The sequence below is a fragment of the Delphinus delphis genome, chromosome 2, assembly GCF_949987515.2.
Source record: "Delphinus delphis chromosome 2, mDelDel1.2, whole genome shotgun sequence".
Taxonomy (NCBI): Eukaryota; Metazoa; Chordata; class Mammalia; order Artiodactyla; family Delphinidae; genus Delphinus; species Delphinus delphis.
Genome location: NC_082684.1, coordinates 175,722,741 through 175,748,273, shown reverse-complemented (window position 1 = coordinate 175,748,273; position 25,533 = coordinate 175,722,741). Strand labels below are relative to the sequence as shown.

The following is a 25,533-nucleotide window of genomic DNA, read 5'->3' as shown; positions in this document are numbered from 1 at the left end:
CAATTCTGGGAGGAACTATTTTTAATTTCAAGTGCTTCTGATGAAAAACAGTTGAAAACTATGATATATTCTTACTTTTAATGCATCGAGAAAGATGAAGTTATTTATCGTTTTGGCAAAAAAAAAAAAAAAACCCCGAAAAACCCTGTAATGTGAGCAAGATTTTATTCACTATTACACAGCAGTCAACTTGGTATCTTTACCCAAATCTAAGAATGACTGAGTAGCGCCAGAATTTGACTAAGAGCTAACGATCTATGAGGAACGCAAAGCAAGCCAGAGGGATGCTTTGTTAAGCCCGTCCTCCCGTTATTCTTTTTGCTGTTAATACTGCTAGGATTGTGAATGTTCAGGTGAGTCACACAGCTGAAACCCAGAAGGCCTTGCTAACTGGACCGCATCAAGGTGAAAGCAGCACATCACTTCGTTGGACACTCTAACTCCCATAGAACAAATACCTGTGCGCGCTGTCTTTCCAGGAGATGCCGACTTCTTCTGAGTCAGCTGTTTCTCAACAGGACTGGTGAGCAGGGAAACACCTCCTGCAAAAGGGCTTTAGTGAGCTACATAAACGTCTCAGGGCAAGAAATCTTCCACCACCGAGTTACAAATGGACCCCTTCTGTTTACACCTTATATTTCAATATCAGTTGGAACAGTTACATATCTGGGATGACAGTTGGTGAAGAAAACCTTTTCCTTAGTGGGATGAACAGAAAGACAAGGTTTCAACATCAGAACACGCAGTCAGCTGGAACGACTAAACTAGGACAGTGCAGAAAGTTCTTGCTTTTGGTCAAAATACCATGATTATGAAACTAGAGTGGTAAAGATCACAATGTTTCAACAGCAGGATAGTTAAAAGCAAGGGACTGGAATCACAAAGATATTCTTATTTTTATACCATAATTTCAAAAGTAGATTTGCTGTATATATATAGAACAGACATCTTTAAAGAATGTGCAAACTGCATTTTAAAAAATGAAATAATGGTTCCACTGCTTTATGGCAGAGTTGTACAGATATTTTATCTTCACAACTCACACTGATTTAGGACATTTTTGTTTTTTTCTGGATCTTTCTGTACCTCAGCTTGTATGTCAAACAGTTCATGATTTGTAAGTACCAATGTCCAGCACCGCGTATCTCTTTGTTACGTGGATAATTATTCCCTAAAACTCCTGCTTGCTGAATCTTTACCGTTCCTCACTTCTTCAATCAAGGTACATCTTACCTTAACACAGAGAGACCACCTATGATACTGACACTTGGAAGAAAATAAAGAGAAAGAAAAGGAAGCACCGGGCACTGCTGGCACCAAGGTCCTGGGCTTGTGGGAGTTATTCCCACGGGGCTGACCAGTCTGGACCTCCGTGAGCTAACCCCCATACACTGTACAGATTCTGAGGTACAAAACCACGAAGACCTCAGAGTGTGAAAGCTGTGGGACCAATCTGGACTCCTTTCCTTTTGAATTCTGCCCGGCTTCTCCTCCATCAGTATCTTTATTGTTCTTTGGATGACAACTACAGACCTGGCTGAAGGAAACATTCACTCTCGTCCACAGGTTAGGAACATGTAAGCGTTAACTCCCCATTTTCTCCAAGGGGATGGAGTGATGACACAGTCCACCTGCATTCTCTTTTCCCCGAGGCTCTGCACGTACATAGGTATGTGTACTTAGGTAAATACTCCTGGTCCTGGAGTTGGCTTCCTGCCTGATCATCCCTGGATACTCCCAGCATGCCGTGCGTCTTTCCACAGTGCTTACCCCACCTGGTTCCCCTACTTCCCCCATGCTTTCCACTCCCACTGCCTGCTGCCTGGTGCTGGAGAAATCCAACCACTGTGAACACTGGACAACATCATAAATGTCAGGTTTCCAGTCTGAGGCTGCAGACTGATTCCACAATCAGTTTCTTGTCCTAGCAGACTCCCTTCAGTCCCTCACTGGGACCAGCCCAGGTTTCTCCCACTGCTTGTCTGAGGCCCCACCCCTCTGCCCCACCCTACCCTTCCCCCATGGCTCTCTCTCTTGTCAGTGATTTTTGGCATTGACCTTGCAATGAACTGAGTATTTGTGCCTTCCCTCCCCACCCCCAAATTCACATATTGAAATGCTAACCTCCAGTGTAATGGTATTAGGAGTTAATCAGGTCACGAGGGTGGAGCCCTCATGAGTGGGATTGGTGCCCTTATAAGAGGGACCCCAGAGACTTCTCTTCCTCTCTCTCTGCTACAGGAGCGTACACTGAGAAGATGGCAGCCTGCCGCCCAGAAGAGGGCTCTCACCAGAACCTGACCACGCTGGCACCTGATCTTGGACTTTCAGCCTCTAAACTTGAGAAGTAAATTTCTGTTGTTTGGAAGCCACTCGGTCCATGGTACTTTGTTTTAGCAGCTTCAAGTGACTGACACTTGGTGCGGAAGAGAGAGGTCACTGGCCCTGCTTCCTACTTCTAAACTCTCCTCTTTAATTATACAACACAAATATGGTTACTTTTTCCTGGGGTGGGGTCAGGAGGGCGAGGCCCTATTGCTCTAAATATATACCATATGCCCCGAGTCCTAAAGCACGAAAAGGTAAGAAGATGTGTATCTCAGAATCAGGAAATGGGGTGTTCCCAACACCTGCTGCACCCACACTTGTCTCCAGGCCCCTCCGCTGCCTCTGGGCTCCTACACCATCAGCGAGCCCCGGGCCTTCAGGAGGCCTTCCCGACCATCCCACCTGAAGGCCGTGCTCCACCCCAGGTGCTCAACTGTTTTCTTTAATTGTCATTCACAGCACTTATGTTTATAATGAGATTATATCACCTGTCTCCTCCCACTAGAATGTAAGCTCCAAGGAAGCAGGGGCTGGCTTTGTTCACTGCCAGGACCTCGGTCCCTAGTCCCTGTCTGGTACGTGGCCATCAGGCAATACGTTATTCACTAAATGAGTGACCTGATAGCTCTCAGCTGTATTGTCTTGCTTTCTCTTGTGCTTTTGCTGGACAAGAAACTATACAAACAAACCCAACAACCATAAATAATCCTTGGGCTTTCTCTCCTCTTCAAGCTACTGCCCTACCTCCTTTCTTTTCTTTGTGAGAAAATTTACCATAGGTAGAGTATATGCTCCCCGTTTCTACTTATTAACTCTATCTTTCCTCATCCTAAACCCTTAAACCCCCTTGTGAAGGACTAAAATGTCCCTCCGTCAAGAGTCAGATTCGGTGCTTAAGTTATGATCTCACTTCATCCTCCACCCGCTCTCGATAGTAACATCTCTGGGCCACGGATGCAGGAACTGAAACTTCCTGGCGAGGTCACAAGCTGGTAGGTGAGAGATGGGTGTGAACCCACTCTGGCCCCAAAGCTGCTCTCCTTCCGTTCCAACACACTGAACTTAAGGAAGGGGGTTGGCGATGACTCTGTTTATATTGTCGGTCTCCTCCAGTGGCTGTGAGTGCCACACCAACCAACTCGACGCTGGGAAAATGAAGATCCTTTTGACTAACCTTTTCCAATCAGAGTGTAACCCTCAGGAGAGAGCGCACGCTTCCTTTTCCTAACAGGAGTCTACAGCATGGCTACTGGAGACTCACAGGAAATTTAAGATTTTAAGGAAATTAACACAGAGGGAGTCCCTTCACAGTGCCCTAGTGCTTAAAAGCCAGGCTTCTTCCGTGGTGGCCTTCCTCTTCTTTTTTTTTAAAATTTTTTTATTGAAATACAGTTTATTTACAATGTTGTGTTAGTTTCAGGTGTACAGCAAAGTGATTCAGTTATATGTATACATGTATATCTATTCTCTTCTAGATTCTTTTCTGTTATAGGTTGTTATAGGTTATTGAGTAGAGTTCCCTGTGCTATACAGTAGGTACTTGTTGGTTTTATATATAGTCGTGTGTATATTTTAATCCCAAACTCCATGGTGTCCTTTCACAGAGCTTCTGATGAACAAACCCTCTAGGCCTATGTCAAAATGTAACTTTTTTAAAGCATCAATTACACAATCAATTTAATAACACTTTTAGGTACCGACTTAAAGAGGTTTTTTATGATGAGCAAAAATGAAAGGAAAAAAATCATTACTAAGGTCTTTTATAATTTCAGTTATAATATAAATTTCCCAGATGTTTTTCAAATCCTATTGCTCTTGCTTCTAAAACTGAGGTCAATGAAGAACATTAGGACTGAATGAAGAAGTGTGAAAATGCTGAAAGAATTTCTAAATTCCTCATGTGGTACGTCCTGCCCCTTTAGTCACCTTGACAGAGCATCTGAGAATTTTCTTTTTTTGGGTGGTGAGGGGGAAGCTCCTCGGGGTAAACGAGACGAGTTGCATTACATGCAAGAAAGAGAACAGAGGCCTGGCTTTGGTTCTTTCACTTACTACTGGAGTGAGCCTGCGCGAGATCATCTTTCCTGGCCTTAAGTTTCTCTTTTTACCAAGGGAGGATTAGACTAGAGCACGGTTTCTCAAAGTATGGTCTGCCAACCTGGGGAGGGTCCTCACACTCTCTTTTCATACTCGTAATAAGATGTCACTTGCCTTTTCTACCCTGTCGGCCTCTGCACATGTTGCATTGATGGAGCAAAGGACGTAACTGGATAAAAGTGAACTCAGGCAGTGACAGCAAACTGTCCAAGCAGCCACATCCTTTGCCACCATACTCCCTCAGCAGAACAAAAACGCAGGATAAAATTTCAGTTTTCTTAAACCTTGATCCTTACGGGCCTTTTAAAAATTCTGTACGATGACACGGTTCATCCCCCCCAGAGCACTTCCGCTGCTCATTGAGGCATGACGGTGGCCACGAGGAACAGTGCTCATGTGATGGTCTGAAGCTGGACTAGCTGCTCTTCATGGAATAACCATCTTGACTTGAAAGAACATCTGACACACATATGTTGAGAGAACATATTCAGACCTGGGTACCTCGCAGACATTTTCTCAGACGTGAATGAACGAGCCTTGTCATTACAAGAAGAAACATCTGGCAGTACCCATGGCCAATGATAAAAATCATTCTTTCGAGCAGCATTAGAATGTTGGAAAACTTGAATCCATCATCAGGATATTGAAGCTTCCCTAGACTTAGTGATTTTTCAGGTAAGACTGCTGGTTATTTTAACAAATATGATTTTTAAAATATTGTATAAAATGACATATATAGAAGATCTGCGTAACTCAGTGAACTGTTTTCTAATACACGTTGCACGATGGACCTAAATGTAACAGAATACAAGAAGTACACTGACACGGTTTCAAACTTCACATTGCAACTAAACTTTAAGCTGCTACCGGACTCGTTTAAACTCAGGTATAGTTATCTGACACATTTTGATGTAGCAGCAAAGAAAATTACCCACAATTATCTGAAAAGGCTATTAAAATACTCCCTCCCTTTCCAGTGACTGCAAAGCTGGATTTTCTTCAAATACCTCAACATAAACAATATAGCACAACATACTGAATGCAGGACCAGATAGGACACTCCTACCATTTTCAGTGAAGCCAGACTTTAAAGATTTGCAAAAAACATAAATCAATGCTAGTCTTCTCACGAATTCTTTTGCTTTGGAAAATATAGCCAATTACACAAAATATGTTATTTATGTTAAGCTGTAGTGAGATTACTGTTATTTTAAAATGAATTCACAAACACATATTTTTTCAGTTTATAATCTCAAATATGGTAAATCCCATTTGACACTACTGACATAAAAAAATCTTCTTTGAGTCCTCAATAGTTTTTAAGAGCGTAAAGGGGCCTGAAACTAAAATGTTTGAGAACTGCCGACTACATGAAACCTAGTTCAAGCTCTTTCAAGAGTCTGATTTTTTGTGTGTGTATGTGAATGAGAATAGAAAATAAAATCTGGAAATGTCTTGCTTTTGGGTGATAAGTTTTTGTTTCCTTCACGCTTTTCCCTCGTGAGAATATAATACGGCAGATCCATGAGACAGAGTTGTGAAAATGAAGTGTTTAAAGGTAATTTATCCTAATAAAAATATAAATTATAATTAAATATCACTAGTTGGAAATGTTAGAATACAGCTTAAATAAAAAATTTTTTTGACAAAAATATTATAAATGTTAATGCTTTGAAATTTATTTTACTCAATTTATATTCATGGAACATCTTATAACATATTTAAACTAATGACATTTGCATTTTTTCTCCAATTTTAAGAAATATCATCACAAGATTCTCTTAGTAGTATTAGAATTTTTGAAAAAAACAGAGCACTGTTTTCCTTTCAGAACTTTTAGCAAAATGCATTCAAAATCATTTAAAGTTACTTTATCAAAACCAAAATAATAACTTGCTGTTTCTAATATAAGTTGGACATTGGAATTTCTGTAAATGTTTTTAGGGTTTCTGTGCCAATTAATTTAAAGACAAGATGTTCATTCAAAGCATGACTAGACTTACAAATTTCCATTCCTATTAGTAGTAGACTTTTACAAACATAAAATGCCTAGCCTGTACTTCTGGCTTGCATAACATCTAAATACCGCTGTCGAAATTCTTTCCTTTATCCCCACTCAGCTTATCACACCAACTATCTGCATAAATAAAGATGTAAGCACCTGCTATATGGCAAATGGTCTTGGGGGCAGATGCTCCCATCCTTGTGTTCATGTTGCTGGGGCCACATACATTATCTGAACAGATGTATACAATCTGAAAATGTTGGGTCCCACGGTGAGATGTCTCCAACTGCTTCCTATCAAAGTACATAAATGCTGTTTGCACCTGCATTTATGTTAATGATAGAAAGGCAGCAGGGGTTCTGACAAAGTGAGATGTGATGCTATGAAATACATTTACATGGTTAATTGGAGTTTCTGACAGACTCTGCTGCCGAGTGGCTACAGTGACACTGATACAGGCCAGAGGAGATGATCCGGTGAGTAGCCTGCTTTTTAAGCAGTGGAAATCAGGCTATTTCAAACAACAGAGATACTCATAAACCGAATTTACTAAAAAGGATATTCCAGACTCTAGCATTTTATCTCAAATAGGAGAATAACTCCCAATACGAGGTCTACCTGATAAGGTTTAGGCCACCCAAGTCATTTCCATTTTGTTCTACAAGGAAATTTCTGTAGGTATGTGTGTGTTTTCCATTTGTACTTCTGTCAACAGCATAACATATTAATACAGCAGGTTATTACATTGGAAAGTTCCAATTTCCAACGTTAAGGAGTTAACCAAAACCAGCTTGAAAATGTCAATTTGTACTTGGTCTGCAACATAAAATGGTACCAAAAGCCCAAGAACAGCACTTACACCGCTAGTTAAGATCAAAATGTTTCCATATGAATGTCACGTATTTAGAAACATAATACTTTGGTAAAACATAGGGAATGCCCCTCCGCGCCTTTAATGAGGTCACAACGCCACCTTAACCGCTAAGTGCAAAGCAACAAGTCACAGTGCTTCTCCCTGCTACTGTGCATTAAATGTGAGCGCTGAGGAGCCAGAGTTCACAGCGAGAGTTGTCTTTGTAGCTTTACTGACCTAAGAACTTGTGGTCACTTTCAAATAATACACTTATTACCTGATTAACGTGACACCGATCATATCAACTTTACACAAAGTTATTATACCTGCGTCCCGAAAGCACTTTTATTCTGTAACTGACTCTGAGATTTCTATTGCGCTCTACGAATGTACAAAGTGCATTCATACATGGTTGCGCCTCACTCGTGGATTCTGTATTTGTGCATTCACCTGCCTGCACCCCCAAATCCACACTGGTGGCACTGTCGTGGTCATGTGTAGACATGCACAGGCAAAAAGTGTGTGTCATGTTCCTAGCAGTAGTTGATGCTCTGCCTTGTTGCAGCTCCCATACTGTAAACAAGTGTCCCTTCTGCAGTCTATTTAGCGCCACATTTAAAAAACTTTTTTCCTTTTTGTTAGTGATTTCACTGTTTAAAACAGCCCTCGAGCATAGTGCTGATATGCTGTGCAGTGTTCCTAAGCATTAGAAGAGTCTGATGTGCCTCATGGAAAAAAATACGTGTGTTCGACAAGCTTTGTTCAGGCATGAGTTATAATGCTGCGTCTGTGAGGCCAATTAATGTCAAGGAATCAACAAGATACGTTCAGTGAGGTGTCTTTAAACAGAAACACACATAAAGCCAGGGTTTGTGTTGATAGCTGACGAAAATGACCAAAGGCTCACAGGAAACCTAACCCTGCATTTCCCGTAGGAGCCATGGTGCAGTATTAGCTAACCCAGTGTTTGTGGTGACTTTACAGAATGTGACGGCTGCAAGTGACGAGAATCAACAGTACCTTATCTCATTGGACTGTGTCAGGGCAAAATTAACATCCCCATTCGAAAGATGAAAGGACTGAGGCTCACAGATTTAGCCAAGATCACAGAGCCTAGAAAGAAGGGCAGAAGAATAACCAGAGCTCAGCTGTCCAGCTCTTAGCTTGGTGTTCTTTCCCCAGACTGAGAGGGCTGCGGAGGGCAAAAGACAGGAAAGGAGCTCGGGAAGCATCTCCAATACCATGTTCGAAGGGTGAAACTTTAGTTAGATAACAAGACAATAAGCCATTCTTAGGCTGAGTCCTCATAAAAGGTCAACTCCTGCTTGGAGAGACAGCCCAGTTTTATTCATTGACACTGAGCTATAAGCGAGTAGAGCTTAGTTTGGTTTTCCTTTTTCCCCCTTTGTCCTTGCTCATTGCCCCTCCAAAGGCAATAAATATTTGCTAAGTGAACACATAGACTTGACAACTTCAGCTTGGTGTTTCATAAAAAAACAAAGATTAAAATCTTTTCATAGCACCTGAGTAATATGTTTTTTTTAAGTGTTTGAGAGTTTAAAGCACTTTTAACAAAATTTAATATGTATTTGAGAAACCACTACATGCCAGGATGCTTTAAAGCTCGCCAAAAACAGAAAATTCATTAAAAAGTTTACATAAAGAACCCAACTGATACTAAGAGTCTAAAATAAGTAGGATCATTTTCCTAAACTTAAAAAAAAAGAACATTATTAACTACCTACCCCAAGTGTTCCTTGAGTTCAAAAATTCTATATTCACTAATACGAAAATGTTTATTTCTGTAAGATGTAAGTACAGCTTTTTATGTCTCTAAGACATAAGAATATATTTTTAGGCTGTGCCATGATTATTTTTAAAGTATTTCACCGAATCAGAAAATCTAGGTTTTTTTCTTCTTTTTTATCACAGCTCCAAATCTGAATTCACATGAAAGACAGTAATGGCTATTGGCTTCACAGTTAAATAATGCACAGGTTTTGAAGACTAGTACGCATGGTACAGAGCGCGTTTAGCTAACTGCAGTGTTCCTGAAGGGGGTCATTAAGACCCACTACTTCTTACTCGAAAGAAGTAAGATGCCTCCAAGCATCTGCCATTTCCTCAGCGTCATCTATTCTTGCTCTCACTGGACAGAAACATCTCTCACAATTTGATAACTACGTTTAAACTATACACATGTTATGACAGAGCCAAGGAAAGTGTCAGAAGACCTCTAAGACCTTTCTACTCACAGCACACTGGCCTAGGAAATGGCAAAACTGAACTGCGAAGCTGGCGAGTATCTAAGAGGTTTGAATGGCTCCAGCAAAACAGACTCTCCCGGGACCTAAGACTCTTTTCTGACCAATGAACAGTGGGACTTGTGTTAATTAACTGTGTGGGGACTTGACACTCATCCTGCCCTCTCCAAGGTGCTCACTTCAATCCTTAACTGGCACAACTACAGTCAACTTCTTCCTGGCACATAACGAACGTAAACTGTCCCTCTAACAGAACCATTTGGCAAGGCTGCTCACTTGTGTGTTTCCTCATCTGGCAAGTAAATCAATGCCTTTGCGTTTTCAGTCACTCTGGTGGTTTTCTTTCCTTCAACAAATTTAAAGTGGAAGTTACGGCTGTAGTTGGCCTTATCAGGTTGTTTTCATGCCTTTTTTTTTTTTTTTCCAAAACATGGTTTATCACTTGCTACAATTTGCTGTTTTCCAACACAGAATACATGTCCTTACATTTTTATTAGCTTATCATTTGAAAATACCAAACAAAAAAAGAAAGTTATGGGAAAACCATAAATCCTATCTCTAAATCCTGAATGCGTGAGAAGATAGAAAATTGTAACAAAATAAGTCTGATGAACTTCTGGAGATTCTATAAGTAACACTTTTACACAGAAAGGGATAATAACGACACTATTATAATGGAAAGCTTTTAATATACTACAAATTATCTGAGTGATGTTACAATGTTAATTTCTTTATCCAAAATTAGGAAACATTTAAATAGAAGGCACTGGAATTTCTAACTAGTTTCCTCTAGTTCTTTCCTAGCTTTAATCCACATCCTGCGACCCCTAAACCCCACCTGACTGACTTCTACACTTGTGCTCACATCCTGAGCAAACGCTACCTCCTGTCGTGTTTCCTGACCAGCCTCAAACTTCTGGCTCAACCAACCGTTCTCCAAGTACGTCACACTCAGGTCTAGTACAGCATTTGTCATGCTTTATTCTGGTTAATTACACACATGTCTGCTGTTCTACTAGGATTTTGTGTCTTGTAAGAGCGCAGGCTTCTGTCTGATTTATCTTTGGATCCCTCACAACATCGGGCATAGTTCCTGGTAAGTACTGTCTTGGTGATCATTAAATCTGCTTGCACTGTATGAAATTTTGTTAGAAGATAGTGTCATACATGATGCCATGGATTTTCTTAAGCTCCACAACTCTGCTGTGATGTCCTACCTGAATTTCATACGTTAACGTGTATAATGTGCGTGTGTGCGCCTGTGTGCACGCGCATGTGCTTACAAGTCTGAAATTTGAATGTACTGTAATTTATAGACAGCCATCAATAGTTCATTACATAAATCACTCAGCATTTAATTAATGAATGACATGTGATCAGCAAACTTCTCATGTCCCATAAGTGATTATATTTGATGAAAGAAATGAAAACAAAATCATAATTTAAAAATCTGGCATTTTTCTTTGTTAAAAAATATGAATAGTAATCCAGGACACACAGAAAGCAATTGATAAATGAGTAAATTAATGAATAACCGGGCAATTCTTAGGCCTCATAGCTTTCCTTACTGATATAATTTCCCACGATACAAATTCTAATTTCTGCTTACTTTGGATTGAAATAGCTTTAAGTATTCATATATTTAATTAAGCACAATGTTTCATCAGAGAGGAAAAAGGGGGATGATCTAAAACTAGACTAGAATCTTCCTTATAAATGTATAGTATGACGCAGGGGACAAACAGTCTTGGACTTTGATGGCTCTAGCTTCAAATCTTGGCTCAGTCACTGAACTGGTTGGTGACCTTGGTTAAAAAAAAAAAACCTAATCTCCCTGAACCACAGAAATAAAGATTATATTGAACATCGTGAACATTAAATAAAACAATGGCTGTCAAGTTGTAGGTAGAGTGACTATTACACTGAGGCCCTCGATTAACTGAGATCTTTTAGTTATTATATCTCTTTGTCAAATTCTGGGTTTGGGGCTTACACACCTTTGGTCCCAGGAAAGACTGATGCAGAGTTTGTGAGAGCTGCTGAATCCTCGCTAGGCGTGAGGGCATCTTCTACTTTGGTCAAGTCAACGGAGGTAATAACTAAGCTTACACAGCAGACACAAAACCAAAACAAAGTAAACCCTGAGGAGAGCAAAGTAGGCAAGAGGTGTGAGTGGAGACAAGCTTTGCTTCCCTGTGTCAGCCAGAAACCCAGCAGCTCGTTGCTTAGTTACTCACCCTGACTCGTAACCTGCTAGAGCTGGGAAAGAACGGCAAGGAATCCTGGCTTCGCTAGTAAGAAACCCAGGCTTAGGGGCAAAATAACTGGTCTGGCGGCCCACAGCTGGCTGGGGCTATATCCGGGCCAGGGCCCAGCTTTCCTGACTCCCTCTTCCAAGCAGCCACACCTCTCCTCGCCTGCTCAGGGGACGGAGGTCAGGCCAGCTCGGACACTGATCGGCTACAAGTGCAGAGATCTCCCAGGGGACACGCACCGAAACGCTCACGGGCATGCACACTTCTAACTTCTAGCGAGGGCCTGCTCTCCCTGCCCGTCTGCCCCCGTCCGCTCTCTTGCCCTAGTGTCTGGGGCTAGGACGTGTGCGATTCTCAAGGGCTCTTACTCTCCCTCTGGCCACGGGCCTGGATGAGAAGCCAGCCGGGGGTCTGCTCTGCGTTCACTTCCCATGAGCGCCCCTGGATCACGCGTGGCCTTTGAAGGCGGCGAGGCATCCCCAGCAGGAGGCAGCCGTGCCCATCTTCCCGTGTGGGCCTCCACAGGCGGGCAGGGCCCACGTGTTAATAACCACCCCTGACAGCAAGAGCCGCCGTCACCTCATAAGGGCCCGCTCCGCGGGGAGTCGTGTGCGGAGTGATTTACAGCATTACCTCCTTCAACCCCCACATCACCTAGAGCGTAGGGCTTACTTTCTTCATTTTACGGATTTATAGATGAGAAAGTTAAGGTCAAGTGATGTACCCAAGGTTATGCACTGCAGGGGCAGAAATGACTTTCAGACACAGACGCCACGCTCTTCACAGTTATGCCACCACCTTTCATTTTGGCAGAGCAAACAAAGAGTGTTTTCTCCAGTTCAGGGGTCTTTAAAGCAAATGCCCTCCTTTCACGAACAGCTACACCTTCCACTAAGGAAGCCCAGTTTTGAATCATTTAAAGGCATTATTTTTCTCACACACACATCAAACCTTCTGTAGGGAAGAGAATCAGTAGAGGCCAGGGAAAGACTTGAATTCCTCTTAAAGGTTAGACTTTGCCGTTTATACTGAGGAAAATTTAGTTATTCTTTATTCAGAAATGACTCTATCTCCACCTTAAACGGCTTTCCTGAAAGGTCCAGGAGCTCTTGCTAAAAAAAAAAAAAAACCCATGATCTTCTTTTTAAAAATTCATATGGAGGGGAAAGTTTCTTTTATGTTTCTTTTTGTTAAATGGGTATATGGGAAGAAATAGGTCAAAAATGTATAAGCGAACATCCTCTCTCTCTCTACATGCGTGTTGTGTGTGCATACGTGTGCAAGAATATATATACTGTATACGTCCTTCTCACTAGAACACCTGTCACTCTGCTTCGTTAAAGCCAACGCTCTGTAACTTCATTTGGCATCTGTTAGCGCCAGCTAAATGACCAGCTGAGGTGCTGGCGTCCGTGAGTTTTACGTGGGATGAGACGGGCTGCCCTCAGTAAAGGGGACGTCGTCTGATAAACCAGGAATCCACAGACACTCAAGTCATTTACCAAAAGAAATCAACTTTCGTATGTAATTGGATTTTTGGTTCTTAGTTCCAGGAAATAAGTCACCTTATGGTTGGAGGACAGTGACGTTAAATGCATTTGTTAAAACTCTTTACGACACACACATTACCGGTTTCCCTGGCATGGCTTATCTTACCTTGATCTTTTGGTGGTACTGATGAAGCACTCTGCATTATGATGTCTTTGACTTGAACAACAATTTGCCTAAAAATAACCAAGCACAAATAATAATTAGAAAATAATTGAGATGCCATGTTAACACAAACGAAAAATATAAATTACAAGCTTTTTATTTATAACTATATGAGTAATAAAGAATGGACTGAACTATTGGGAAACTGAAGTTTTTATTTTCCTTCTAGTTTTTATACAGACAGGCTTTCACTGAATGCACTGGTGTGGGCTTAGAGAGGAGCAATGACACACTGAGAGGGCCCTGTATCTGCCTCTCTGCCCTCGTAGGGTCAGGGAAATGTGCAAGTAGGCAGTTAAGGTTCCCTAAAAATGCCCTGCCTGATAATTATGTTTTATAGATTCTGCTTAAGAAATAACTAAAATGTTTAACAATATAAGTAAAGGCAGTATAACTGCAATATAATCATTTGATGAAACATAATTCAGTCATTAAAATGCAATTTTGAAGATTCCGTCGCAACATGGAAAATGGTGATGATATAACGTACCAGATGCACACACCAAATGACAGACACACGAGGATGACAACTACACAAAAAATGAAGGCACAGAAAAATGCAAGACAGGAAATACGTTAATATGGATATTAGCCTTGTTCTTGGTGGTATAATTACAGGTGTTTCCCCTTCCATTTTAGCTACTTTCCAAATTGTCTAGAATACGGGGTTCCATATTAATAAACTATTTGAATGTATAAGACAATTAAAGTCCTTGAAAAAATACAGGTAAATATTTTTGTAAGCCTTCAAACACGGAAGTGTTTCTAAGCACGACGCCAAAGACAGAAGCCATTAAGGTAAAGACTGATGAATTTTTCCATTGAAAATTTTAAATGTTTTTAAAATAGAAAACTAGGTAAAATAAAAGGGCATGACTTCTGCTTCCAGCCAAGACTGAACAACAGAGACCAGGTTTGCCCTCCTTCCTGAAACAACCAAGACACAGACAAAATACACAAAACAATATTTCGAAACACTGGACCTTAGGTGACAAAAGACTGATCTTTGAGAGACAGGAAACAAATGAGGTGAACGCTATCATCTACAGTGCAGGAAGGGAGAAAGCGGGTGGAAATTCCCAGAGTAATGAAGAAAAGAGCTGGAGAGAGAGAGAGAGAGAGAGAGAGAGAGAGAGAGAGAGAGAGAGAGCGCGCGCGCAATGAATAGGGTCCCATCAAGTATTCACAGGAATACTGTCTGTTCTTACAAGTCAGACTGAAAAAACTCCTAATTCACAGAACACTGGGTACAGTACAAAGAATAATCTTGCTTTAATAAAGGGGAAGAACTGGTCCTACATCAAACATTTCTTTGGTTTCACAAAACAAATCTTAAAGCAAGACCTAAAAGGATCAAAGCGTTTCCAAGTGTCTCACCTGTGTATTTAGAACACGGCTCAAGAATATTTATAGAAAGACAGAAATATCCATCACCCAAGAAAGTAAAAGCCAGAGTGTCTGACAGCTAATAAAGAAGCGTAAGCAATACAGAGAGGCAGGAAATATGAGCCGTAGCGTAGAAAATAATAAAAACTGACCCTGAACTGACACAGATGTTAGGATTAGCAGACAAGATCATTAGATGTGTAACTGTATTTCATATGTTCAAAAAGTTTAGACAGGAAAGACATAAAAAAAGACCCAAATAAAATTTCCAAAGATGTAAACTACAATATATAAGGTAAAAAAATACACTGGATAGGATTATCAGCATATTAGGCATGTCGTAAGAAAATACTAGTGAACTTGCAGGCATAGCAATAGAGACTACCCAAAATGAAACTCAGGAAGAAGAGAGCAAAAGAAAAATGAACAGATCACCAGTGGGCTCTAGGACAACTTTAAGCAGTCTAGTATATCAGTAACTGGAGAAGAGAGAGATGGAAAGTCAGAAAAATTATTTTAAGAAAATAGTGGCAGAAACTTCCAAATTGGAGTAAAGCTATGAACAGATCCAAAAAGCTCAAAAAACTTAAAGCATAAGAAACATGAAAACTACACCAAAGCATATCATGACCAAGTGGCTCAAAACGAGTGAAAAAAGGAAAGATTTAAAGTGAGGCAATGCAAGTAAGAAGACATTAGGGCAGCATCTTTAAAGTACTTGAAGAAAAAAAGATCTGTAATTTAGAATTCTATGTTCACAGAAAGTATCTTTCAAAAATAAAGGAGAAATAAAGGCATTTTTGTATACACAAAAGCCAAAGGAATTCATCACAAGCCCACCCGCACTACAGGAATGTTAAATGATGCCCTTTAAGTAGAAGGAACATGATATTAGATTAAAATATAGATCTATATACAGAAAGGAAGATTTCAACACTAGAAATCAGAACTACATGATAAGCATGTAAGGCTTTTTTCTTAATAAAATCTCTTTAAAATATAATGGTTTAAATAAAAATAATTAACACTGCATTGTGGGGTTTATAACATATGTAAAAATAAAATGTATGAGAATTTCAGGACAAATGTAGAGAGGGGAGAAATGTAAATATACTATTGTAAGGTTCTTTAGACTACAGGTGAAGTGGTATAGTATCACTGGAAGCTAGATTATAAGTTAAACATGTATATTATACACCCCAAAGCAACAACTAAAATCACGAAACAGAATTTTATCTAATACGCCAACAACAAAAAGATAGAATCATAAATATACTCAGTTTTCAAGGGAAAACAGGAAAAGAGAACAAAGAATAGGTAGAATAAATGGAAAACAAAAAGCAAGATGATAGATTAAAACCTAAACATATCAATAATCATATTAAACATAAATGATCTAAATATCCCAATTAAAAGATAGATTGGACAAAAAAGCAAGACCCAACTATATGCTGCCTGTAAGAAAGGCACTTTAAATATAAGGACACAAACAGATTACAAGTAAAAGAATGGAAAAAGATATATCATGTTAGCACTAGTCAAAAGAAAGGTGGTGTGGCTATATTAGTGTCAGAAAAAGCAGATTATAGAGCAAAGAATATTACCAGGCATAACGAAGGTCATTTCATAATTATAAAAGGACAACTCATCAAAAGGCTACAAAAATCCTAAATGTTTATGTCCCTACTAACTGAGCTTCAAAATACATAAAGCAAGAACTGATAGAACTGCAAGGAGAAATAGAGAATAATTAATAACCAATAATCGATAAAAGAAGCAGACAGAAAATCATTAAGGACTCTGGAGATTTGAATGACACTATAAACCAATTTTACCTAATTGACATTTATAGAACATTCCACCCAATACAACAGAATACACATTGTTTTCAAGTGCACACGAAGTATTTATTAAGGCACCATATTCTGGGTCATAAAAACAAGGCTCAATACACTTAAGAGGATTCAAGTCATAATGTATATTCTCTGAGCACAATGGAATAAAAGTAGAAGCCAAAATCACAGAAATGTATCTGGAAAGTCTCCAAATATTTGTTAACTAAATCACACACCTATAAATAACCTATGGATCAAAGAAGAAATCAAAAAGAAAATTAGAGTGTGTTTTGAACTGAATGAAATGCAAACATAGCATACCAAAATTTGTATGATTCCATTAAAGCAGTACACAGGGGGTAATTTAGAGCACTAAAAGCATCTATATTAGAAAAGAAGGTAGGTCTCAAGCCTCAGTTTCCACCTTAAAAAATAAAAAAATAGTACAATTAACCCAAAGTAAGTAGAAGAAAGGAAATAAGAGATCAGAGAAAAAATAAGTGAAATGGACAACAGAAAAATGGATAAAATCAATTAGATCAAAAGCAGATTCTTTGAGAATATATAAAATTGATAAACTTTTAGCTCAACTGATCAGGAGAAAGAAGACACAAATGACCAGTATCAGGAATGAGAGAGGTGTCATCACTACAGACTACCACTATTAAAAAGACGTAAGGGGTCTTCCCCAGTGGCGCAGTGGTTGAGAGTCCGCCTCCTGATGCAGGGGACGCGGGTTCGTGCCCCGGTCCGGGAAAATCCCACATGCCACGGAGCGGCTGGGCCCGTGAGCCATGGCCGCTGAGCCTGCGCGTCCGGAGCCTGTGCGTCCGGAGCCTGTGCGTCCGGAGCCTGTGCTCCGCAACAGGAGAGGCCACAACAGTGAGAGACCCGCGTACCACCAAAAAAAAAAAAAAAGACATAAGGGTCCATTACAAACAACATTTTGACAATAAATTTGATAATTTAAATAAAATGAACAGTTACCCTGAAAGACACAAACTACCAAAGCTCACTCAAAAAGTGAGCCCTTATGTTTTCAAAGAAATTGAATGTTTAGTTAAAAATCTTCCCTTAAGGAACTCTAGGCCCAAATGGTTTCTTTGGTGAATTGTACTGAATATTTAAGAAAGGAATAAAACCAATTAATTAATACCAATTATACACAAAAATAATATTTAAGGAAGAAATAATACCAATTATACACAAATTCTTCCAGAAAACTGAAAAGGAGGGAATTCTAAGTATCTAATTCTATGAGGCCAGCATTATCCAGAATCCAAAATCACTCAAGAAGCCACTGGAAGGAAAGAAACCTCCGGACAATATCCCTCATTAACAGAAATGCAAAAATTATAAACAAGATGTTAGTAAATCAAATCCAACAATATTAACACATCCTGACCATGTAGGGTTATCCCAGGAATGTACACGTATTTAATATTCAAAATCAATGTAATTCACCATATTAACAAAGTAAAAAAAGAAAAACTATGCGATCATCTCAATAGATGCAGAAAATGCATGTGACAAAATCCAACATTCATTCCTTTAAAAAAAATCTTTTAGAAAAGTAAGAATAGAAGGAAACTTCCCCAACTTGGTAAAGGACATCTATGAAAAAACCTATGGCTAACATCATGCCAATAGAGAAGAAGTGAATGCTTTCCCTCTAAGTTTACAACTAAGAGAAGGATATCTACTCTCACCAATATTGTATTGGAAGTTCTAGCCAATGCAGTAAAGCAGAAAATGAATAAAATGCATCTTCACTGGAAAACAAGACATAAACTGTATTTGCAGATGGCGTGATTATCTACATAGAAAATTCAATGGAATCTATAAATATAACTAAGTGAGTTTAACAAGGTTAAAGAATACAAGATCAATATATAAAAATCAATTACATTTCATACACTAGTAACAATCAGAAATGAAACAATAAATCAGAAATTAAAATGCTATTTGTAACAACATCAAAAATATGAAATAAGGGTCAATCTGAAAAAAAGATGTGAAACACTGAAAACTACAAAACAATGATGAGAGAAATTTTTAAGGACGTAAATAAATGGAGAGATATACCATGTTCACAGGTCAGAAGACTCAATATTGTTAAAATGGTAATTCTCTGCAAACAGAGTTATAGATTCAATGGAATCTTAATCAAAATCCCAATAGACATTTTGTAGAAGTTAACCAACTTATTCTTAAATTCACATGGAAATGCAAAGAACCCAGAATAGCCAAAATCATTTTTAACAATAAGACAGATAATACTCTTTTAATTTCAAGACTTATTAGAGAGTCCAGAAATAAACCCATACATATGTGACCAACTGATTTTTCATGAAGGTACAGAGGGCAATCAGTAGAGAAAAGATAGTCACTTCAACAAATGGTGCTTGGACTATTGGATATCCATACACAAACAACAACAAAACTTTCAGATATACCTCATACCACATACAAATCCAAAGGGCAACATACACCTGAATGTAAAACCTAAAACTACAAAACTTCTAATACACTATGGCTTTTCATCATGTGAATACATCTTAGATAGGACATCTAAAGCATAATCCACAAAATGACTAATAAGTTGGACTCCAAAATTAAAAACTTCTGCTCTTTAAAAAACGATTAATGAAGGAAAAGACAAGCTGCAGAGTGAAAGAAAATAATTGCAAATAATAAATATGTAAAGACACTATATCCAGAATAAAGTACTCTCAAAACTCAATAATAAAAAAACAAACATGCAATTTAAAAAAACAGGCAAAAGATCTGAAGAGATAATTCATCAAAAAAGATATGGCTTGCAAACAGGGACATAAAAAGGTGCTCAACATCCTTAGTTATTACAGAAATGTAAGTTAAAACCACAAATGTAAGTGAAAGTCACACACCTATTAGAATGGCTAAAATAGAAAAAACCACAACAACACTATACCGAGGCGTTGGCAAGGACGTAGAGGAAGTGGAAGTCTTTCACACTGCTGGTGGTAATGTGAAATGGTACAATTACTTTGAAAAATAGTTTGGCGTTTTCTTCATAAGTTAAAGATACACCTATCATATGATCCAGGCAATTCCTTCCCACTTATCCAAGAGAAAAGAAAGCATATGTACAAAGAATGTTCACAGCGGCTTTATTGATAGTAGCCCCAAACCAGAAACAACCCAAATGTTCATCAACAGGTGAGCCGTTAAACCAACTGTGGTATATCCATTCAACATAACACTCCTCAGCAATGTAAAGGAGTAAATTATTGATCCACACTACAATATGGATGAATCTGCGAAAACATCATGCTGTATGAAAGGAGCCAGATAAAGAAAGGGTACATATTTTATGCCCTCATTTTTATAAGTGTTTAGAAAATGCAAATTGTAGGAATGAAAAGCTGATTAATAGTTGCCTGAGCACAGGAAGACACAGAGTTGGGAGGAAGGGCCTACAGCTGGGCACGACGAACATATATCCACCTATTAGTGAGAAGAATACATTCACTACCTTGATTGTGGTGACGGCTTCATGGGTGTTACATACATATAGCAAGACATACCGCATCGCAGTTTAAATACATGTAATTTATTGTATGCCAATTACACCTTAATACAGCTGTCAAAAATTAAGGCAAATATTGGGAAAAAATGGAAAATTTACAATAGATATATAGTCACCCACTTACTCATTTAACAAACAGTCTTTGAGGTGCAACTATGCAAGGATATGGTAGAAATGGTCCTTGCACTCTCAGGTCTGTTATAAACAAATTAATAAGAATGAGAAAGCACTCCATAAAACTTGCAGATTTATATAAGTCAAACTAGTAAATCATTAGAATGTCCAGCCTTACTAATAACCAAAGAAACGTAAATTTCAAAAAAAAAAAAAAAAAAAAATTTAAATTTCTTTCCCTAAAAAATGGCAAAAATAAAAAAAGACAAAGCAATGCATGCTTGGAAAAAGTCTACAGAGCGGTGCATGCAAAGCGTTTGGGGGGTATTTTTGCAGGATGCACCCTGAGCCTTAAAGTTCTGCATTCCTTTTCATCTAGAGCTTCCTTCCACCTCAGAAAATCATGATACTGTGCAAAGCTATGTACTACCATCTTCACTAGCATCATCCGCATTATCTTTCTAAATTCTTCAGGCTACCATTGAAGATATACACCAAGTCAATTAGGATATATTTTTATAATGAAACTATTACAGACACTGTTTCTTAAAATATTTAAAAAGTTGAAAAATGTTTGCCACACATTTTTATATGAGAGGAGCTGGTTACTGTACCACTCTGTAACCAACTTAGGAGAAACTGCCACATGTTAAAAGTGGCTATCTCTCTGAGTGAGGAATTAAACTGTTATTTAACTTTCCTTCTTATGCTTATGGACATATTGCCATGTTTCCCCAATGAACAAGTACTATCTCTGCAATTGAAAAAAAGCAAAACAAAAATCAACTTTTTATTTTAATTGCTTTGGAATGTTATATTAGATAAGCATTACCAGTAAAATAATCTCAACTGTACACCCCCAATATCTTGGTACTTAAAGTAGAAAATTCACTCAAATGGAGTCTGTTATCTTCTTCTGCCACATAAAGCATGACTGTATTTAATTCCACTGTAATTATGAAAAACAAAAGGGCAATAAATACACCTAATGCGTATTAAAGAAAACACCTGAGTAATCACAATATCTCACCTTCTGATTGGGCTGGAAGTAAAAGGCCATTATATACATGTTCTACAGGGAAGATGCATTAAAAAGTCATGTAAGATGTATTAGCATTTTTCAAATATCACACAAGCAAAGTCAGCGGGCATCCTGACTCAAGGTACTATGAAACAGCATTTAGCAGCCACTGTGTCCTTCACAGTCTAGAGAATCTCTGATCATTATAACCTGGCTTTTCCTACTTAAATGCTGAAAAGTACATTAAGTAGAAAAACCTATTGGAAAGGAACAAAAATTAAAGAACACAATGAGTGAATACTATCGATTATAGCAAGACTTAATATGCTTTATAAATCACTCATACGGTTACTTTTAATTTTAGTTTATATGTCACATTTAAACAGAGTTGATTAAAAATGAAAATTTAAAAATGGAAATTAGGTGAATTGGTTACTTGAGAAGTGACAACTTGATGGTGCTGGAAATGGAAATCTTCTAGTTGAGGAAACCTAAGGCACAACTTGCCTTGTCTTTGCTATGCTGCCTTGACAAGTTTCCTAAAAACACATCTAGATAAAGAATCTTACAGAATAAATGAAAACTGTTTGCTCTATGCTCAATAAGCTTCTTACCATTAACCCAGAGTGTGAGTAGGCGTTTAAGTGCGTGCTCTTGTGTGTGGACGTAGGCACCATCCAGAGAGCTACAATGTGGATGTTACTCGAGATTATTAAGGGAACTTAATACTAACTGATTAGTATTAGGGAATTATTTCTAGGGAACTATTTCCTAAAGAATAAACACTGTCATTCAGATAAGTGCCATAATATAATGCAATTGGTCAGAAAAACTTGAAACATGAAAACATTTAAAAAGGTAATAAAGTCTCTAGGTGTCTAACTATGGGTCATTTGTAACAGGCTCTTCTTTATATATGAAGATAACGCTACTAACCTATTGATTGGGAAGCTGTTCTTCTCCCAGGCCTTCCTTCAGTTTTGATTCTATGGTGATCTCGTGGCTCAGGACTTTAAAGCATTGCACAGGGACTGTCCCACAGATTTTAGGTTTGAGGCTAGAGCCAGAGTTGGTGAATCTACAGAAGACACCTGCCCCTCCACTGTATTCTACACTATAGCTCTTCTGCACTGAGTATTTGCTATGGGCTGGACCTACAAAGTAATTCTCACACACACACACACACACACACACACACACACACACACACACACACAATCTTCTTATCCTCACCAGGGAATCAGCACTGTCCTCGTCTTTACGGTCAAGAAACTGAGGCCCAAGGAAATTAAGTAACGTGCTCAAGGTCACTTGGATGAGCCAGAACCAATTCTCCAAGTGTGTCAGGTCCCTAAATTCATATACACGCTCCTGCACCGCTGCGTTCAGTCTCCCTTCCCCTCCATCTTTCCTCCATTTTTCTGTCTCATGAACACCTGTACAAGTGTGTACCAAGTCAATGGAAATGGAGAGAGAAGGTTTGTTGCTGGAAACTAGAATTAAAGGAAAATCAGTGAAACAAAGAATGGGAATGAAGTAATAGGGAAAAAGTGATTTAGAGAAGCTGGGAAGGGAGTGAACCTGGGAAATGAGAGAATTCAGGGGAAAGCAATAGTCATCTTGAAATATTTGAAGGGAAGTTACATGGAGGAAAGAGTCGAGCGACACTAGGTAACTCCAGTGGGCAGTAGTCAGACCAGGAAGGGAGACAAGTTACAAGGAAGCAAACCTCAGCCGGACGCGAGGAAGCAGCTTCTCATGACTATTGACGTTCAACTCTGACGCCCACTCCATTACCTGCTATTTGAAATGCTGAACTCTGTCACTGAAAACGTTGAAGGAGAAGCTGATTGAAGCCTTTTTTGTCCAGCCCTAAGAACCGCTCATCGTATACTTCAGCACCATGGCAGGAAAGGCCTCAGAAAGGCTGCATAACCCCAGACATCATATGAGTGAAAAAGCCACCTTTCTTTTACTGTAATAAGGAAATAGTCATAACACAGAGAGGGAAAGAAAGGAACTGCCTGAATGAACTTGTACCTATGAAGTATTCGATGATGCTCTGTTCTTTTATAAACCTGGGTATTGTCTGCAAACGTTTAATGCACTTGAGGATGAATTCTCCTACCTTGTTTAATTTCATGCGCCCATTATATTTCACTATTTTTTTAAAAAAACTTTTCAAATCAGCTTTATTGAGGTATAAGCTACATACAGCAAACACACACACACACAAACGTATACATATCTATGTAGGAATTACATTCTTCTTTTTCTACATTTGATGATGTTTTGACATATGAGGGGCCTGGCTGGCTGGACAGAGTACCCCTTCCAGGGCTAGATAATCCTAGAGATAGCAAACCACCTCCGGAGAGCACATCTTTCAATGCAAAGTCCAAATCCCCAACCACTTCCTTTATGGAACTCTTACACAGCAAGCCAGTATTTCCCCTGGCTTCAATCACCCCAGGGCCAGGCCCTGGACAGCTAGGACTACCTTAGACCCTGGAACCACTGACATCATTCAAACTAGCCAATCCTAAACTGTTTTGCCCTGCTTCGCCTTTCCCAGGGAGACCACAATAAAGGCTCTAGGCCATGCTTTCCCATCCCGCCTTCCCTGGAACTTCCAACCCTGGAGCTTCCCCATGTGGCCCTGAATGCCTGGCACACCCCCTTTCTCGGGAACTGTAAGTAATAAATTCTTCTTCCAAAGGCAGTTGTCTCTGTGTCTGTAACCCTACCATGCCCGATTAAAACAAATCCCAGATACATTACAAGAAAATATAGAACATTAACATCAAAAAGTTCCCTCATTACCTCAAAGAGTCCCCTTGTGTTCTCTTATGATCCACCCCCACCCCCTTTCCCTGGCCCCAGGCAATCACTGATGCTTTCTGTCACCATAAATTAGTTTTGCCTGTTCTAGAATTTCATATCATTTCATATAAATCAAACAGTATACATTCTTTTATTGTACGTATCAGTAAATCATTTCTTTTTATTGCTGAATGGTATTCCGTCCTATGACTCTAGTGCAATTTGCTCATCCGTTCACCCATGGTTGGGCATTTGAGTTGTTGCCAGTTTTTGGCTCTCATGAATAAAACTGCTATAAATATTTGTGTCCAAGTCTTTGTGTAGATAAACATGTTCATATCTCTTGGGTGAAACTGCCTAGCGTGAAACTGCTGAGTGGTTTAACTTTATAGGCAACGGCCTGTTTTTAAAGTCGTTGTACTATATTTCACTGATTTAAAAAATAACTTTTTTAAGCATGGATGGAATTCAAGTTTCTCAAGATATTTATATAAATGAGAGGATCCTAATACCTTAAAGCTCAATTTTCCAAAAATAATGTAATCTTATGGTACCCAGATTCTGACTAATAGTAGCAGTCATTTGCTCAGTTATAATAAATGCTTATTCCCATCTCAGTCTGTCCTATTTAAGAAACAAATAATAAAATTCTGAAATTGGCACAAAATGATTAGAAAAGGTGAAAGATAATCTACAGAATGAGTTTTGATCCACTTAGAAAATTCTTAACTGCCTATATTAATATTTGCATTAATATAATGTATTTGACAATCTTCTTCCTCCCCTGAGTGGTTGAACACTGCTAATCAGTTCAATTAAAAAGTGCCTCTCTGGGCTTCCCTGGTGGCACAGTGGTTGAGAATCTGCCTGCCAATGCAGGGTACACGGGTTTGAGCCCTGGTCCGGGAAGATCCCACATGCCACGAAGCAACTAAGCCCGTGCGCCACAACTACTGAGCCTGCGCTCTACAGCCCGTGAGCCACAACTACTGAGCCTGCGAGCCACAACTACTGAAGCCCGCACGCCTAGAGCCCGTGCTCCGCAACAAGCCACCGCAGTGAGTAGCCCCCGCTCGCCACAACTAGAGAAAGCCCACGTGCAGCAATGAAGACCCAACACACCCAAAAATAAATAAATAAGTTTTTTTTTTAAAAAAGGGTCTCTTTAAATTCAGATATTTCTGAATGTCAGTCACTGACACAGTAAAATGCTTTACAGAGTTGTCCTGGGGGACTAGTTTGTTCGAGTCCCTCCAAGGCAACTTCTC

At 39.1% G+C, this 25,533-nt stretch overlaps 1 protein-coding gene across 7 annotated transcripts in view; it reads right to left on the bottom strand.

Moving 5' to 3' along the window:
• The window catches only part of ZNF438 (zinc finger protein 438), a 175,545-nt gene that overhangs the window by 17,300 nt on the left and 132,712 nt on the right, over positions 1–25,533 (bottom strand). For 6 of the 7 annotated variants that reach the window (XM_060006351.1, XM_060006349.1, XM_060006350.1 and 3 more), the window contains 2 exons: positions 13,459–13,526; positions 459–542 (listed from right to left, as the gene is read on the bottom strand). In XM_060006351.1, the coding sequence (XP_059862334.1) occupies positions 459–542; positions 13,459–13,495 (121 nt within the window). In that variant the 5' untranslated portion in view covers positions 13,496–13,526. Of the gene's footprint in view, positions 1–458; positions 543–13,458; positions 13,527–25,533 lie in introns of those variants that run through there. The other variant, XR_009518505.1, reaches the window with a different exon arrangement.